Genomic DNA, 20,174 nt, shown 5'->3' with positions numbered 1-20,174 from the left:
AATGAAGCCCCAGTCTATAAGACTAGCTGGTAACAAAAATAAACATAAAAAAAAGAAATGCCCATAGGAAAGAAATCAGAATAACTCGATCTACAGCAATCCTTTAAGTGAACCACAAAAAATATTAAATACATAAGATGCTTAATGAGTGACAACAACAACAAGGTAACTTTATCCCATTCCTTAACAATATCAAAGCAGATCTAATTAGATGGAACAATCTTCCCATAAATCTTACAGGTAGAATAAACCAACGTTTTCAGACTTATTCTCAGTAATACCAATCACCCCACTGAAGACATTTTTTAAACAAGTATACTCGGTCATAACAAACTTTATATGGGCAAATAAAACTCCGAATAAAAAGGAAAGTTTTACATCTTCCCAAGTCAGAGGGTGGTTTTAACCTTCCAGACTTAGAATTCTATCAACTCGCCACCCAAAGCTTTAACTTGCGACATATTGTTAAATGCACTAAAGAGAAACAATGGGTTACATATTGAAGATGCACATGCTCACCCCCTGAATCTTCTCATGTCTATCTTCAATGGATAAAGCTAAGAACATGAACAACTTCCATCCTTGGATAGCTTTTCAGAATTCTCAGATAAATTGGTCCACATGGAAAACTAAAGGCATAGAAACCGTAAATGACTTGGTAATAGGAAATACATTTATTAAAAAGCAATTTTTGACTGACCAATGTAGATATTTTCAAATACATGCAACATAAGTTTAATATCACAACATTTTTATTTGAAATCTTTTGTATATCCAAGCAATCTGGAGGGTATCTTATTTGAGTCAGAAAAGGATATTCATATGATAGGTAAGATATACAAAACCTTGCAGAGAGCCTATCCAACTGACAATCTGTTAGAAAATATAAACTATTAGAACAAAGACGTACAAAGAACTGATATTGTTACAAGATGGAGGGAATGTTGTAACATATCTAACCAAATTACAGTTAACGAAAATAGATGCTTAATCCAGTATAAACTAATGCATAAACTAATGAAAAAATTCACAATTTCAACAGCACAAGGGCAGAGTCATCTCTTAAGTGTAAAACTAACAATGATTCAATAACCCATGCCTTCTGGGAATGTTATAAAGTCCAAAAGTTATGGGCGGAGTTTGAAAGTTGGCTGTCAGAAGTATTACAATGTCAATATACTCTGAATCTGTCTGTCTGCATATTTTTAAAGACATGGCATATGAGGGTGAGATACCCGATGGGTTGGAAAATACTTTTCTCAATAATCATCTTCAAAAAACGTTTGTTTAACTGGAAATCAACCAATCCTCCATCGTTAACACAATGGAGAGGTCAAATGCATTACTATCTAAATGTTGAAAGTGCTTGAGCGACAGAGAAACAAAATGGTGTAGTCTGAGGCAATGCGGGCGCTGAGGGCGTGAGGTGGTGGGTCTGGGCAGGTGTGATTTTGTTAATCTTTGTGAGCGTTTGTATGCTGTTGTTTGTATGTTTTGTATTGTTAAAAAAATTATAATCATACAACAACAAATACATTGTCAGCTTGCCTCCTCCAGAGGTGTACGTAAATGGAAATTACAGCTGGTTCCTACTGCTCGTCTATCCAATCCAGCCCAAACACACTGGCTTCCTACGATGCAGCCAATCAAAAAAGCCAATTACAACGGCTCTCTGCAACATGGCCACTGAATGCCACTGTAGCAACTAGCAAATGGGACATACTCAAATGAGGACATACAGTTGAAGTCGAATGTTTACATACACCTTAGCCAAATACATTTAAACTCAGTTTTTCACAATTACTGACATTTAATCCTAGTAAAAAATTCCCTGTTTTAGGTCAGTTAGGATCACCACTTTATTTTAAGAATGTGAAATGTCAGAGTAATAGTAGAGAATGATTTCAGCTTTTATATCTTTCATCACCTTCCCAGTGGGTCAGAAGTTTACATACACTCAATTAGTATTTGGTAGCATTGCCTTTAAATTGCTTAACTTTGGTCAAACGTTTCAGGTAGGCTTCCACAAGCTTCCCACAATAAGTTTGGTGAATTTTGGCCCATTCCTCCTGACAGAGCTGGTGTAACTTAGTCAGGTTTTTTAGGCCTCCTTGCTCGCACACGCTTTTTCAGTTCTGCCCACAAATTTTCTATGGGATTGAGGTCAGGGCTTTGTGATGGCCACTCCAACACCTTGACTTTGTTGTCCTTAAGCCATTTTGCCACAACTTTGGAAGTATGCTTGGTCATTGTCCATTTGGAAGACCCATTTGCAACCAAGCTTTAACTTCCTGACTGATGTCTTGAGATGTTTCTTCAATATATCCACATAATTTTCCTCCTCATGATGCCATCTATTTTGTGAAGTGCATCAGTCCCTCCTGCAGCAAAGTACCCCCGACAACATGATGCTGCCACCTCCGTGCTTCACTGTTGGGATGGTGTTCCTCGGCTTGCAAGCCTCCCCTTTTTCCTCCAAACATAACAATGGTCATTATAGCCAAACAGTTCTATATTTGTTTCATCAGACCAGTGGACATTTCTCCAAAAAGTATGATCTTTGTCCCCATGTGCAGTTGCAAACCGTAGTCTGGCTTTTTTTATGGCGGTTTTGGAGCGTTGCTTCTTCCTTGCAGTGCGGCCTTTCAGGTTATGTTGATATAGGACTCGTTTCACTGTGGATATAGATACTTTTGTACCTGTTTCCTCCAGCATCTTCACAAGGTCCTTTGCTGTTGTTCTGGGATTGATTTGCACTTTTCGCACCAAAGTACGTTCATCTCTAGGAGACAGAACACATCTCCTTCCTGAGCGGTATGATGGCTGCGTGGTCCCATAGTGTTTATACTTGTGAACTATTGTTGGTACAGATGAACGTGGTACCTTCAGGCTTTTGGAAATTGCTCCTAAGGATGAACCAGACTTGTGGAGGTCTACAATTATTTTCTGAGGTCTTGGCTGATTTATTTTGATTTTCCCATGATGTCAAGCAAAGAGGAACAGTGTTTGAAGGTAGGCCTTGAAATACATCCACAGGTACACCTCCAATTGACTCAAATGATGTCAATTGGCCTATCAGAAGCTTCTAAAGCCATGACATCATTTTCTGGAATTTTCCAAGCTGTTTAAAGGCACAGTCAACTTAGTGTATGTAAACTTCTGACCCACTGGAATTGTGATATTGTGAATATAAGTGAAATATTCTGTCTGTAAACAATTGTTGGAAAAATTACTTGTGTCATGCACAGAGTTGATGTCCTAACCCACTTGCCAAAACTATAGTTTGTTAACCTGTTGGGTCTAGGGGGCAGCATTTGCACGTCTGGATAAAAAAAATGTACCCGATTTAATCTGGTTACTAATCCTACCCAGTAACTAGAATATGCATATACTTATTATATATGGATAGAAAACACTCTAAAGTTTCCAAAACTGTTTGAATGGTGTCTGTGAGTATAACAGAACTCATTTGGCAGGCAAAACCCTGAGACATTTTCTGACAGGAAGTGGATACCTGATGTGTTGTATTGACTTTAAACCTATCCCATTGAAAAACACAGGGGTTTAGGAATATTTTGGCACTTCCTATTGCTTCCACTAGATGTCACCAGCCTTTACAAAGTGTTTTGAGTCTTCTGGAGGGAGATCTGACCGAACAAGAGCCATGGAACGGTGATGTCCCATTAGACACCTGGCGCGCTACTTCATGTTGGGTACCCTCGTTCCAATACGTTATAAAAGGCTATGCATTCGTCCACCTTGAATATTATTCATGTTCTGGTTAAAAAAGGCCCTAATGATTTATGCTATACAACGTTTGACATGTTTGAACGAACGGAAATATATTTTTTCCCCTCGTTCATGACGAGAAGTCCGGCTGGCTTACATCATGTGCTAACGAGACGGAGATTTTTGGACATAAATGATGAGCTTTTTTGAACAAAACTACATTCGTTATGGACCTGTGATACCTGGAAGTGACATCTGATGAAGAGAATCAAAGGTAATGGATTATTTACATAGTATTTTCGATTTTAGATCTCCCCAACATGACGTCTAGTCTGTATCGCAACGCGTATTTTTCTGGGCACAGTGCTCAGATTATTGCAAAGTGTGATTTCCCAGTAAGGTTATTTTTAAATCTGGCAAGTTGATTGCGTTCAAAAGATGTAAATCTATAATTCTTTAAATGACAATATAATATTTTACCAATGTTTTCTAATTTTAATTATTTAATTTGTGACGCTGACTTGACTGCCGGTTATTGGAGGGAAACGATTTCCTCAACATCAATGCCATAGTAAAACGCTGTTTTTGTATATAAATATGAACTTGATAGAACTAAAAATGCATGCATTGTCTAACATAATGTCCTAGGAGTGTCATCTGATGGAGATTGTAAAAGGTTAGTGTATCATTTTAGCTGGTTTTATGGTTTTGGTGACCCTGTCTTTGACTTGACAAAACATTACACACAACTCTTGTAAATGTACTGTCCTAACATACTCTAAATTTATGCTTTCGCCGTAAAACCTTTTTGAAATCGTAAAACGTGATTAGATTAAGGAGATGTTTATCTTTCAAATGGTGTAACATAGTTGTATTTTTGAAAAATTTGAATTTTGACATTTATTTGGATTCAAATTTGCCGCTCTTGAAATGCACCTGCTGTTGATGGAGTGCACCACAGGTGGCACGCTAGCGTCCCACCTAGCCCCAAGAGGTTAACAAGACATTTGTGGAGTGGTTGAAAAACAAGTTTTAATGACTCCAACTTAAGTGTATGTAAACTTCAGACTTCAACTGTATACCAGTTCCATGTGGTTAAAAAAGATTAAACAGAGAAGCCATGACAGTCCCACACAAATGTGGTTGGTGATGGCACAGCACATTAACTAGTATTCAGTCTATCAGATCCAGCATACATTGTTAATTGTACATATATACGGTGGTATATCTGTCTGTACCTGGTTGCTCTTCTCCGCCTGGTTGTTGCGGTTGGAGTCGGGGAAGTGGATGTGGCAGCCTGTGTCCTCCATCACCTTCTTGATGTTGTTGCCTCCCTTGCCGATGACGTGGGAGTGCTCTGTGTGGGACACGTCCATCTTAAGGGTTACCCTGTTACTCTGCTGGGGAGAGGAAGGAGGGGGAGACACTCTTCTTAAGCATGGCCTGCCAGACAATGTTCACTTAATAGTGAATGATATGATAGAAATCTAACATGCGTAAATTTTAAATTCTATACCAATATATGACTGCAAACCACGACAATATTGTGAATATTGACACAGCTTAAATATTGGGGCTCCCGAGTGGCACAGCGGTCTAAGGCACTGCATCTCAGTGCTTGAGGCATCACTACAGACACACTGGTTCGAATCCAGGCTGTATCACAACTGGACGTGATTGGGAGTCCCATAGGGCCGCGCACAATTGGACCAGCGTCGTCCGGGTTTGACCGGTGTAGGCCGCAATTGTTAATAAGAAATGTTTCTTATCTGACTTGCCTAGTTAAATAAAGGTGTACAAAATAAGAAATCTGCAAATCGGTGTCCAAAAATATCGATTACCGATTGTTATGAAAACTTGAAATCGGCCCTAATTAATCGGCCATTCCGATTAATCGGTCGACCTCTAGTCACCACATGATTGGCTACATATTGCACCCCAATGACTTCAATATGAAACAACTATGATTAGCTGGCATTAATATCAATGGATTTGTCAAGTGAAACTTCTTGAAACAACATTTGTAAACAACATACTTTTAGGCTTATCTGCTTTAGCTCCATGTAATTGGATGTGATTGGTTATATTCCTCATGCCTCTAAGTGGAGCATTGGGGACTGGTATTAGCTTCTCGTGGTGGACCCATCTGCCTGGCAGTGGTGTTGTACCAGAGCCGTGGGTGTGGGTGGAAGAGATGCATCCTATTTGTCTTCAAAGTCATTCTACTATTATAGACTGATAGTCTAGTTTTGTTCTGGCCCGTTTGCTTATTAGCCGAGGAGCATTCAAGCTATGTCAATATATATTTTTTTAATTATTTGACCTTTATTTAACTAGGCAAGTCAACTTCTTATGGCTTTTAAGAACACATTCTTATTTTCAATGACGGCCTAGGAACGGTGGGTTAACTGCCTTGTTCAGGGGCAGAACGACAGATTTTTCCTTGTCACCTCGGGGATTCAATCTTGCAACCTTACTAACTAGTCCAACGCTCTAACCACCTGCTTTACATTGCACTCCACGAGGAGCCTGCCTGTTACGCGAATGCAGTAAGAAGCCAAGGTAAGTTGCTAGCTAGCATTAAACTTATCTTATAAAAAACAATCAATCAATCATAATCACTAGTTAACTACACATGGTTGGTGATATTACTAGTTTATCTAGCCTGTCCTGCGTTGTATATAATCGATGCGGTGCGCAGTCGCGAAAAAGGACTGTCGTTGCTCCAACGTGTACCTAACCATAAACATCAATGTCTTTCTTAAAATCAATACACAAGTATATATTTTTAAACCTGCATATTTAGTTAATATTGCCTGCTAACATGAATTTCTTTTAACTAGGGAAATGTGTCACCTCTTGCAACAGAGTCAGGGTATATGCAGTGTGAAGACTATTTCTTCCTAACAAAGACAGCCAATTTCGCCAAATGGGGGATGATTTAACAAAAGCGCATTTGCGAAAAAAGCACAATCGTTGCACGACTGTACCTAACCATAAACATCAATGCCTTTCTTAAAATCAATACACAGAAGTACATATTTTTAAACCTACATATTTAGCTAAAAGAAATCCAGGTTAGCAGGCAATATTAACCAGGTGAAATTGTGTCCTCTTGCGTTCATTGCACGCAGAGTCAGGTTATATGCAACAGTTTGGGCCGCCTGGCACGTTGCGAACTAATTTGCCAGAATTTTACGTAATTATGACATAACATTGAAGGTTGTGCAATGTAACAGGAATATTTAGACTTAGGGTTGCCACCCATTAGACAAAATACAGAACGGTTCCGTATTTCACTGAAAGAAAAAAACGTTTGGTTTTCGAGATGATAGTTTACGGATTCGACCATATCAATGACCTAAGGCTCGTATGTCTGTGTGTTATTATAATTAAGTCTATGATTTGATAGAGCAGTCTGACTGAGCGATGGTAGGCAGCAGCAGGCTCGTAAGCATTCATTCAAACAGCACTTTCGTGCGTTTTGCCAGCAGCTCTTCTCAATGCTTCAAGCATTGCGCTGTTTATGACTACAAGGCTATCAACTCCCAAGATTAGGCTGGTGTAACCGATATGAAATGGCTAGCTAGTTAGCGGGGTGCCTGCTAATAGCGTTTCAAACGTCACTCGCTCTGAGACTTGGAGTAGTTGTTCCCCTTGCTCTGCATGGGTAACGCTGCTTCGAGGGTGGCTGTTGTCGATGTGTTCCTGGTTCAAGCCCAGGTAGGAGCGAGGAGAGGGATGGAAGCTATACTCTTACACTGGCAATACTAAAGTGCCTATAAGAACATCCAATAGTCAAAGGTATATGAAATACAAATCGTATAGAGAGAAATAGTCATATAATAACTACAACCTAAAACTTCTTACCTGGGAATATTGATGACTCATGTTAAAAGGAACCACCAGCTTTCATTTGTTCTCATGTTCTGAGCAAGGCATTTAAACGTTAGCTTTCTTACATGGCACATATTGCACTTTTACTTTCTTCTCCAACACTTTGTTTTTGCATTATTTAAACCAAATTGAACATGTTTCATTATTTATTTGAGGCTAAATTGATTTTATTGATGTATTATATTAAGTTAAAATAAGTGTTCATTCAGTATTGTTGTAATTGTCATTATTATTAATCGGTATCAGCTTTTTTTGGGGGGCCCTCCAATAATCGGTATCGGCGTTGAAAAATCATAATCGGTCGACCTCTAGTGGTGACCATGTGCTAGAGGTCTTTACGGGTCCAAAAAGGTGGACCTGTTTCGAAACGGACCTGTGGCTTTCTCACCCGGACCCTATATGCATACATTTATTAAAAAAAAATAAAGAGGCAGGCCTCCTGGGTGGCGCAGTGGTCTAAGGCACTGCATTGCAGTGCTAGTTGTGCCACCAGAGACTCTGGGCTCGAGCCCAGGCTCTGTCGCAGCCGGCCGCAACCGGGAGGCCCACAATTGGCCTAGCGTCGTCCAGGTTAGGGAGGGTTTGGCCGGCAGGGATGTCCTTGTCTCATTGTGCACTAGCGACTCCTGTGGCGGACTGGGTGCAGTGCACGCTGACCAGGTTGCTAGGTGTACGGTGTTTCCTCCGACACATTGGTGTGGCTGGCTTCCGGATTGGATGTGCGCTGTGTTAAGAAGCAGTGCGGCATGGCTTGGTTGGGTTGTGTTTCGGAGGACGCATGGCTCTCGACCTTCGCCTCTCCTGAGTCCGTACGGGAGTTGTAGCAATGAGGCAAGACAGTAACTACTAACAATTGGATAGCACAATATTGGGGAGAGAGAAAAAAAAGTTCAGCCTGTTCTGAACTGACCCAAGGACAAGTAGACCCATTCCGTAAAAGACCTGGTTGGATCCAGACCCAGTCCGATCCAAGAGAAAAGACATTTAAGCTAATTTATTAAAATAATAAATACTAAAAATAATTTACTTTTTACTCCATACATTTTCCCTGACACCCAAAAGTACTCGTTACATTTTGAATGCTTAACAGGACAGGAAAATTGTGTAATTCACGCACTTGTCAAGAGAACATCCCTGGTCATCCCTACTGCCTCTGATCTGGCAGACTCACTAAACACAAATGTCTGAGTGTTGAACTGTGACCCTGGCTATGCGTAAATTTAAAAAACAAAATTGTGTCATCTGGTTTGCTTAATATAAGACGTTTTAAATGTACTGAAGTACATTTAAAACCAAGTACTTTTACTCAAGTATTATTTTACTGGGTGACTTTTACTTGAGTCATTTTCTTTTAAGGTATCTTTACTTAAGTATGAAAATTGGTTACTTTTTCCACCACTGTAAATAGCAGTCTCTCTCTCGCTCTCTCTCAGCAGTTGCGTTCAGATCTGTACGGGCCCTTCCGGAAAAGTCAGTTAAAGTTACACATAACTGTGACTCTCAGATCTGACCCAAACCCGTAACATTATTTACAATTCTGGATCCAAACCCGGTTGGGTCCCGGATTGGGTCTCGGGTATTCGGTTCCTGCTAGATTTGTGAAGCCCTCTTCCGTGTGCAGAGAAAATACTTTGGAGTGTTATGATAAAACCTGCCCACAGGGGGTGCTATGGTGTGCCCATTTTGGGATGAGGATGTTTGTTGCCATAGAGACAAGACTTGCACCATGCCAAGCCATTACACACTCAGGAAATTAAGCACTGGTCACCTTGGTGGCAAGTCATATTACAAGTCTGAGGTTCTCAAATTGAAGAGGAAGCAAACCAAGGCTTTCTAGAGCATGAAATAAGACACTCATTGGATCCATCTGTGTCTACCATCCTCTAGTTGATCATTTAGGGAGGTCAGTGTTGGTGTTGCCATGACAACAAAACAAAAACCTTTCCATCATTCATACATACCTTTGTGTCGAGGACTGACATGATTCGGTCTTTGGCTTCCCTCACGTTGTCTCTCTTTCCACAAACCTTAATGTGCGGATCTGGAGGAGAGAGAGAGAGAGAGAGAGAGAGAGAGAGAGAGAGAGAGAGAGAGAGGGAGAGGTTGAGAGAGAGAACAATAAGAGACAAAGAGAAAATGGTGGAGAGATCAAGATCTCAAGAAGAGACTATTTGAACACCTTTTCCCAAGCCTATGAGTTGATGGGATCCGTTATGACATCAGATAAAGCACTACCGTAAATGCTCCTTTCAGCTGTGATGACTCTCATTATAGGCTCTTACACAGCATTGTTGTATCACTATCAGTCAGACAGTACTGGATACAAAGACAGAATAATGACCCCTTAAATTAGCCCAGAGATAAAGGCAGTCCCATGTGTTTCACTTCATTCCTACAAACCTCATCCAGTCGATCAGTGCCAAAGGCGTAACACTGTTCCTCTGTCTGTCTGGTTAAATAAATGAAATCCTCCTCCAGTTGTCAAACACCAAGGATGTGTCCTTACAGTCAAGCTAAACTAAATAGACCTAAATGGCTACATGTGTCTACTACATCATAACTGTTCAGTTCAAAAACTGCAGAGAAAATATAAAATATCTGCACATAATAATACATTATCTGGGCAAATATGTGAATTATTTGAGTAAACTGCACTTGTAGAGACCCTCTCAGCTCTTGTACAGCAATTCACAACATACATACACAGTGCTGCTAATGCTTATGGCTGTAGAGTCCATCTGGGCATGCAGCGAGCCAGCTCCTAGGAGCCCCCCTTTCTTCACTGTACGGAGGGGCAGGATGTCAGTTAAGTGCTTTCCAGGAACCCCCCTCCCCACACACTCACCCCAAATAGCTCCAATTTACTTTGTATACTCCTACAGAAGAAAATATTTATATTCAGAGTTTGTTGACAGACACTTTATAAAACCCATTGACATTGGTTAGGTTTAGAGATTTTAGAGGTAATGAGCAGAAAAATTCAGGTAAAACCGTATAATGTAAAACAGAAGAGTTCACCCAAAGGTAAACTATTACTGAAACCATTATTCAAAGAAACAGAACAGTCCGTTATTGTATCCTGTGCTGTATATGCCGAACACCACATCAAAGCTCCAAATACACAACCAAACAGAAACTCTCCATAGAGTCACAAAATAAAAACTAAGAGGAAAGCACATGAACTGGCCCTGGTCCCTACTGAGGAGAGATCTGGGTTGGCTAGGCTCTGGAATGCTGCTGCAGGGAAGCGTTTAGGAGCCTCAGTTTTCCTGGGGAGGGATTGTGGGAGCAGTGGAAGGCCGTGTGGATCTCGTCAGTGCGACATGGGACCTCCGTGGCCTCAACGCTGAAGCAAGATCATAGAAGAGTGAAAAGAAAAATGCTGTGAGACAAAAAAAACGAAACAAAAACAACCCAAATGCCTCAAGTCCACATTGGGTTACATCAAGATAGGAGTGGGCGCAGTCAGACAGAAAAACAAAGGAAAAACACAGCCGTATTAGAGGTGACTGACACAGCTTTGGTTCTAGGAAACATTCCAAACACACAGCTGTGACTAGAGACTGTAAAGTCCACATCTACTTCCTCTGGTGGCATCTCACCAGCAGAGGGCGTGTTGGCCTTCCACTGGCCTAACCTGCACATCTGGTACTCATTAGTTGGGCAAAATGAGTGTTGCTATGTGTGACGTTGAACACCCATACATTTTTTAAGTGAGCGGTGTGTGGACTGTGGAACACCTTAAGTGTTAATTTGGCACACAAAATACCTAGAAATACCTAGAAAAGCAAAAATATGGCAATACAGCTAAGAAGAAAAGTCTTGGTAGTTGACACTTGACAATAAATGAACAATTTGACCCCTATCTGCTTACTGGCAAATACTTTTTTTCCAGCATGGGCTTACACCCTGAAGTATCACACAAATGCTCAGAATTAAAGTTAATTTGGATCTAGGTACCTCTTTAAAAACATCTGCAAAATGACTGAAAGACGAAGAAAGATTGGTGAAAGAATGGCGGCTGAACAAACATAAAAAGTTGGAAGTAGAGTTCAGGTTAATGGTCTTGCTGCTGTCCCAATTTCCCGAAAAGCAAAACATTTTCCAAATGATTCCCGCGTGTAAAAAGTGCCCGCCTTGACCGAATGCCATGAACTTGGACTACTTGCACAAAAGATAAATACAGTGCCTTCGGAAAGTATTCAGACCCCTTGACTTTTTCCACATTTTGTTACGTTACAGCCTTATTCTAAAATGTATTAAATTGTTTTTCCCCCTCATCAATCTACACACAATACCCCATAATGACAAAGCAAAGAGTTTGAGAAATTTAGCAAATTTTTTTTTACACATAAAAACTGAAATATTACATTTACATAAGTATTCAGACCCTTTACTCAGTACTTTGTTGAAGCACCTCTGGCAGCGATTACAGCATCAAGTCTTTTTGGGTATGATGCTACAAGCTTGGCACACCTGTATTTGGGGAGTTTCTCCCATTCTTCTCTGCAGATCCTCTCAAGCTCTGTCAGGTTGGATGGGAAGCGTTGCTGCACAGCTATTTTCAGGTCTCTCCAGAGATGTTCAATCGGGTTCAAGTCCGAGCTCTGGCTGGACCACTCAAGGACATAAAGAGTCCCGAAGCCACTTCTGCGTTGTCTTGGCCGTGTGCTTAGGGTCATTGTCCTGTTGAAAGGCGAACCTTCCCCCCAGTCTGAGGTCCTGAGCGCTCTGTAGCAGGTTTTCATCAAGGATCCATCTGTACTTTGTTCCGTTCATCTTTGCCTTAATCCTGACTAGTCTCCCAGTCCCTGCCGCTGAAAAACATCCCCACAGCATGATGCTGCCACCACCATGCTTCACCCTAGGGATGGTTCAAGGTTTCTTCCAGATGTGCCGCTTGGCATTCAGGCCAAAGAATTCAATCTTGGTTTCATCAGACCAGAGAATCTTGTTTCTCATGGTCTGAGAGTCTTTAGGTGCCTTTTGGCAAACTCCAAGCAGGCTGTCATGTGCTTTTTACTGAGGAGTGGCTTCCGTCTGGCCACTCTACCATAAAGGCCTGATTGGTGGAGTGCTGCAGAGATGGTTGTCATTTTGTAACATTCGCCCATCTCCACAGAGGAACTCTGAAGCTCTGGTCACCTCCCTGACCAAGGCTCTTCTCCCCCGATTTCTCAGTTTGGCTGGGCGGCCAGCTCTAGGAAGAGCCTTGGTGGTTCCTAACTTCTTCCATTTAAGAATGATGAAGGCCACTGTGTTTTTGGGGACCTTCAATGCTGCAGAATGTTTTTGGTACCCTTCCCCAGTTCTGTGCCTCGACACAATCCTGTCTCGGAGCCCTACGGACAATTCCTTCAACCTCATGGCTTGGTTTTTGCTCTGACATGCACTGTCAACAGTGGGACCTTATATAGACAGATTTGTGCCTTTCGAAATCATGTCCAATCAATTGAATTTACCACAGGTGGACTCCAATCAAGTTGTAGAAACATCTCAAGGACGATCAACGGAAACAGGATGCACCTGAGCTCAATTACAAGTCTCATAGCAAAGGATCTGAATACTTATGTAAATAAATATACATTTGCAAAAATATCTATTAAAAAAAATATAATTTTCGCTTCGTCATTATGGGGCATTTTGTGTAGATTGCTGAGGATTTATTATTTATTTAATCCATTTTAAAATAAGGGCTTTAACATAACAAAATGTGGAAAAAGTCAAGAGGTCTGAATACTTTCCGAAGGCACTGTATGTCTTAACCTCTCCAATGTCGATTGGAATAGAATAAAGCCCTACATAAACTTCTACCTTTGATTTCATGTTGCCTGTGATCACTGTCAGAACTGAAGAAGCAGGATACAAATATGTTTTCCTAAACTTTACGTGCGAGCATGGCCATAGGCCACTTCAACATAAGGATAGGAAACTACTATATATAGTTCACTACTAACCCAACACTGATGTTGGGTGATGTTTAACTGCCCAACTTCATAATGAGTAGGCCAAATTAAATATTTTCCTTGATCACAAGGCTCGGTCTGACATACAGTAGGCGCTGTTGATATGCTCTACCGTTCTTTTATATTGACAACTTGTGACGTCTTTCATATTGTGTTTTTTACATGTGTATATTAAAGGTGTAAGTCACCACTCTGTGGCTATGTGTCGAGAGTAGCGATAAAGACCAAAATGGTGTTCAAAAAGCCTACCCATGAATGAAGTCTTCCATTGTCATGCAAGGATGTATTCAACTAACTGATAGGCTACTATATTGCATATTCTTAACAGAAAGTGTATCGGTCAAATGGGTAACAACCAAGTATAAAATAATGTAAAAACCAAACAAACAGTTAAACAATAAAATGCTATCAATTCAAAACCTATCCTAAGATGGGTAGTCAGAGCATTTCCCACTGGTCATACATATAAATGCGTAAGGACATTAGCCATTTATTCTCATGGTGACATGTTCTGGTAAAGTGTAATATGAGCCTGCCTGCATCTCAGAGATACTGTTCTGCTATGAATCACCTGACGGTATATTGATGACGGCCTGTTCTAGGGGCCGGACTCTGGTCTTATCACACTGGTGCAGGTGGTAGTGGTGCTAGCTGCAGATGTTAAGGCCTGACACATTGATGGAGAGGCTGAGGGGACCTGCACGGAGGCCTTGCAAACAACTCTCACATTTGCTCATGACTCACAGGCATTAAGAGGGCAGAGTAAAATACTACAAGCGTCGCTTTTCAGAGACAATGGCGACACATCATGATTACATAAAGTGGGACAAATAGTTTGAGTTTTAGCAACCCCCAATTTGTAAATGATTGACTTTCATATACAGCTGGTGATGTAAATGGTAGTTTAATGTTCCAAATATCCAAGACATAAGAGAGTGGAGAATCAAAATGGAATGGGGATCCAACGTTTTATCTCCAGTAGTTGTGTTGATGGCTATCCTCAGATCAAACTCACAGGTGTAGGCTATCCAGTCATTCTGGGTAGATTACAGGGTTGATTATAGTACCTAGAAGTACTCTCTCCCCTCTGGTTGTGAAGCACACATGATCACAAATACATGTGTTTTTCCTCCAAAGGCACAAAAATGCAGTGCAGATAACTGGAAGACATTAGTGGAAATTGTTCATGCCTCTTCTTGGTTTACGTAATACTAAAAGGCTGACACCCAACAAATCATAGGGCGGAAATTAAATGGACAAACTGCTCTCTCAATGGAAATTAGATTTGTGAATGAACTTGGGAGGATGGGTGGGGCACACTCTAAATCGACTGGGGGTAGAAGAGCTGTTAAAACGTTTCCAGGAAGTTACATCAAGTTTTGGGTTTTACATTTGGCATGAAGACACACTGGCATTCCCTTGAGGACAACAAAGGGGGCAGGTCAAAACCAACCCTCCCCCGGACAAGCTTTAAATAGCTGTAGTGTTTTATTGGCAACAGAGCGCTGGAACAACAGAGTGCTGGAACAACTGGAACAACAGGAACAACAGGAACAACTGGAACAACAGAGCACTGGAACAACAGGAACAACAGAGCACTGGAACAACAGAGCACTGGAACAAGAGGAACAACAGAGCATGACAACAGGCACTGAACAAAGGAACAACAGAGCACTGGAACAACAGAGCACTGGAACAACAGGAACAACAGAGCACTGGAACAACAGGAACAACAGAGCACTGGAACAACAGGAACAACAGAGCACTGGAACAACAGAGCACTGGAACAACAGGAACAACAGAGCACTGGAACAACAGAGCACTGGAACAAGAGGAACAACAGAGCACTGGAACAACAGAGCACTGGAACAACAGAGCACTGGAACAACAGAGCACTGGAACAACAGAGCACTGGAACAACAGAGCACTGGAACAACAGAGCACTGGAACAACAGAGCACTGGAACAACAGAGCACTGGAACAACAGAGCCATTACATACACATAACTTCTAACTCAAGGGCCTTAAACAAACTTACAAATTGGTGTAAAGTCTGAAATGACTGACCAGAGAGAAGAGCAAGTGGTCAAAATATGAATATACTGCCGTGACCTTTTTCTTGATTATAAAAATGACTTTCAGAGGGAAAACAAACAAGCATATGTTGTCCTTGAAAATAAACTGATTTATACTCTTGATGTATAGACATAATCAGCATATATCTTCCACAAACAAACCTAAAGACTAACATCCGGAAATGAAAAAGCAACAGTGGCGTGAATTGTAGGGCAGTAAACAAGAGGGATGTTCTTTTATATAACTACAGCTGATCTGTATCTGTAGTATCAAAACAAACATCCAGTAAACAAGAGGGATGTTCTTTTATATAACTACAGCTGATCTGTATCTGTAGTATCAAAACAAACATCCAGTAAACAAGAGGGATGTTCTTTTATATAACTACAGCTGATCTGTATCTGTAGTATCAAAACAAACATCCAGTAAACAAGAGGGATGTTCTTTTATATAACTACAGCTGATCTGTATCTGTAGTATCAAAACAAACATCCAGTAAACAAGAGGGATGTTCTTTTATATAACTACAGCTGATCTGTATCTGTAGTATCAAAACAAACATCCAGTAAACAAGAGGGATGTTCTTTTATATAACTACAGCTGATCTGTATCTGTAGTATCAAAACAAACATCCAGTAAACAAGAGGGATGTTCTTTTATATAACTACAGCTGATCTGTATCTGTAGTATCAAAACAAACATCCAGTAAACAAGAGGGATGTTCTTTTATATAACTACAGCTGATCTGTATCTGTAGTATCAAAACAAACATCCAGTAAACAAGAGGGATGTTCTTTTATATAACTACAGCTGATCTGTATCTGTAGTATCAAAACAAACATCCAGTAAACAAGAGGGATGTTCTTTTATATAACTACAGCTGATCTGTATCTGTAGTATCAAAACAAACATCCAGTAAACAAGAGGGATGTTCTTTTATATAACTACAGCTGATCTGTATCTGTAGTATCAAAACAAACATCCAGTAAACAAGAGGGATGTTCTTTTATATAACTACAGCTGATCTGTATCTGTAGTATCAAAACAAACATCCAGTAAACAAGAGGGATGTTCTTTTATATAACTACAGCTGATCTGTATCTGTAGTATCAAAACAAACATCCAGTAAACAAGAGGGATGTTCTTTTATATAACTACAGCTGATCTGTATCTGTAGTATCAAAACAAACATCCAGTAAACAAGAGGGATGTTCTTTTATATAACTACAGCTGATCTGTATCTGTAGTATCAAAACAAACATCCAGTAAACAAGAGGGATGTTCTTTTATATAACTACAGCTGATCTGTATCTGTAGTATCAAAACAAACATCCAGTAAACAAGAGGGATGTTCTTTTATATAACTACAGCTGATCTGTATCTGTAGTATCAAAACAAACATCCAGTAAACAAGAGGGATGTTCTTTTATATAACTACAGCTGATCTGTATCTGTAGTATCAAAACAAACATCCAGTAAACAAGAGGGATGTTCTTTTATATAACTACAGCTGATCTGTATCTGTAGTATCAAAACAAACATCCAGTAAACAAGAGGGATGTTCTTTTATATAACTACAGCTGATCTGTATCTGTAGTATCAAAACAAACATCCAGTAAACAAGAGGGATGTTCTTTTATATAACTACAGCTGATCTGTATCTGTAGTATCAAAACAAACATCCAGTAAACAAGAGGGATGTTCTTTTATATAACTACAGCTGATCTGTATCTGTAGTATCAAAACAAACATCCAGTAAACAAGAGGGATGTTCTTTTATATAACTACAGCTGATCTGTATCTGTAGTATCAAAACAAACATCCAGTAAACAAGAGGGATGTTCTTTTATATAACTACAGCTGATCTGTATCTGTAGTATCAAAACAAACATCCAGTAAACAAGAGGGATGTTCTTTTATATAACTACAGCTGATCTGTATCTGTAGTATCAAAACAAACATCCAGTAAACAAGAGGGATGTTCTTTTATATAACTACAGCTGATCTGTATCTGTAGTATCAAAACAAACATCCAGTAAACAAGAGGGATGTTCTTTTATATAACTACAGCTGATCTGTATCTGTAGTATCAAAACAAACATCCAGTAAACAAGAGGGATGTTCTTTTATATAACTACAGCTGATCTGTATCTGTAGTATCAAAACAAACATCCAGTAAACAAGAGGGATGTTCTTTTATATAACTACAGCTGATCTGTATCTGTAGTATCAAAACAAACATCCAGTAAACAAGAGGGATGTTCTTTTATATAACTACAGCTGATCTGTATCTGTAGTATCAAAACAAACATCCAGTAAACAAGAGGGATGTTCTTTTATATAACTACAGCTGATCTGTATCTGTAGTATCAAAACAAACATCCAGTAAACAAGAGGGATGTTCTTTTATATAACTACAGCTGATCTGTATCTGTAGTATCAAAACAAACATCCAGTAAACAAGAGGGATGTTCTTTTATATAACTACAGCTGATCTGTATCTGTAGTATCAAAACAAACATCCAGTAAACAAGAGGGATGTTCTTTTATATAACTACAGCTGATCTGTATCTGTAGTATCAAAACAAACATCCAGTAAACAAGAGGGATGTTCTTTTATATAACTACAGCTGATCTGTATCTGTAGTATCAAAACAAACATCCAGTAAACAAGAGGGATGTTCTTTTATATAACTACAGCTGATCTGTATCTGTAGTATCAAAACAAACATCCAGTAAACAAGAGGGATGTTCTTTTATATAACTACAGCTGATCTGTATCTGTAGTATCAAAACAAACATCCAGTAAACAAGAGGGATGTTCTTTTATATAACTACAGCTGATCTGTATCTGTAGTATCAAAACAAACATCCAGTAAACAAGAGGGATGTTCTTTTATATAACTACAGCTGATCTGTATCTGTAGTATCAAAACAAACATTCACCTTTTTTGGACTTGGCTCCGATCTTCAGTTTGGAAGGCCACGCTATCTGTGTTTTGGTTTCATCCATGACCTGAAATAGATAATGGTCATATTCAATAAAAGGAAAAAGAAAGCGTTATTACATATCTTAGTTCAATAGTACAGAAATGGAAATCAGAAAACCGATAATTGCGCCATAATTCTTCTTGAGAGTGCCTATACTGTAGTCTGTTTAGATGACCAATTTGACATGACAGATAACTGCATGGTAGACATTGCTATATACACACACACACACACACACACACATCTTAACACAGGTGCCATTTTAAACAATCTGATGTGGGTAGATTGTGCGTGTAGACTGAACAATCTGCAGGGACTGAATGCGATGCATGAGATAACTAGCATCATTACATTTTGGGGGTTTTCGTCACTGGTTATTTGGACGCATCAAGATTGGGCGAAGGGGGTGCTTAAACTGCTTCAACTCGAGTGCTTTGCGCATGTGTGTGGGGGGGCTGAGTTTCCTTTTGAGAGGGTGGAGACTTCATTTTGCCGGAGCTCACAATTTCTAACATGTACGAACACAAAAGTTATCATGCAGCTGACCAAATTATGCAAGATTTTACTTCAGGATTAAGAGAGATTATTTTAAACAAAAGAGATCCAGCCTCACTTCAAATAAACAGTATTAAATGAGGACCACGTTCTAGTCAGTGTTGGCCAGAAACATTCACAATTCTGCTGTTTTAATGGCTGATTGAATGTGGCTCGAGGCTTGTCTAAACTTTGGACAATGCCTCACACCTCCTCTAACCTCTTGCCATGCTGACTTTGGAGAGCACCTACGAAGAGAGGTCTACCATCAACAATTTTCTAAAAAGGCCTTGCACTCTGAAGGAGAGAACGTGCGCGAAAGTCAAATTCAAAAAAGGTAACTAGAGAAATCAACCAGAACGGTTGAGAAATGGTACGATCCAGCCAAAACATGCCTTTTGATATAAACTTACTGAAACAAATGTTTCCCGGCGGTACTCAGTGACGAAAAAAGCCGCCGTCTACATATTTTCTGAAGTGGACTGTGTGCTGTTGGTTTAGGAAAACGTGAAACGTGTCAGCTGCATTCTGTGAGAGCCTGTTGACTAGCCTACCCATCGTAACCAGGAACATTTGCACGAATGTGAAACAAAAAAGAACCCCCAAAAAAGAAAGAGCAAAGTCCGAGAGGACAGAGTATGCTATTCTGAGGTACTACACTCCTCATCCACACGCTCATGAGGCCGCTCACCTTCGCCTAACTTCCTGAACATCGACTGGGGATCACACAGTTAAGCCCTGAGAAACATGAACCATCTGCATCGCCTTAAGGAGACCTGCTGACTGGTGGTTCACATTAGAAATGAATATTTCTGAAAACCATTCATCTTCAAAACACAGAGATCTGTCCTTGTCCTCAATTTCCTTGTTTTTACAAAAGGTCCTGTCGTGATTGTTTGCTTTAACGCGTACCGGGGGCTCATGTTTTTGGATGGAGAAGGAATGAACTCAAGACTGGCTTGGACACGTGAGCGCCTTATGA

The 20,174-nt window shown here is 40.0% G+C and overlaps 1 protein-coding gene across 8 annotated transcripts in view; it reads right to left on the bottom strand.

Annotated features, from left to right (window-relative positions):
* The window catches only part of LOC106577067 (protein bicaudal C homolog 1), an 85,024-nt gene that overhangs the window by 23,736 nt on the left and 41,114 nt on the right, over nucleotides 1-20,174 (bottom strand). For 6 of the 8 annotated variants that reach the window (XM_045700900.1, XM_045700895.1, XM_045700898.1 and 3 more), the window contains exons 3-5: nucleotides 18,614-18,683; nucleotides 9,588-9,667; nucleotides 4,968-5,129 (exon numbers count right to left, since the gene is read on the bottom strand). In XM_045700900.1, coding sequence (XP_045556856.1) covers nucleotides 4,968-5,129; nucleotides 9,588-9,667; nucleotides 18,614-18,683 — 312 coding nt within the window. The remainder of the gene's footprint in view (nucleotides 1-4,967; nucleotides 5,130-9,587; nucleotides 9,668-18,613; nucleotides 18,684-20,174) is intronic. The other 2 variants (XM_045700901.1, XM_045700896.1) reach the window with 1 other exon arrangement.

Source organism: Salmo salar, chromosome ssa18 (assembly GCF_905237065.1).
Source record: "Salmo salar chromosome ssa18, Ssal_v3.1, whole genome shotgun sequence".
In the NCBI taxonomy this organism is placed as follows: domain Eukaryota; kingdom Metazoa; phylum Chordata; class Actinopteri; order Salmoniformes; family Salmonidae; genus Salmo; species Salmo salar.
This window is presented reverse-complemented; position numbering and strand designations above follow the sequence as displayed.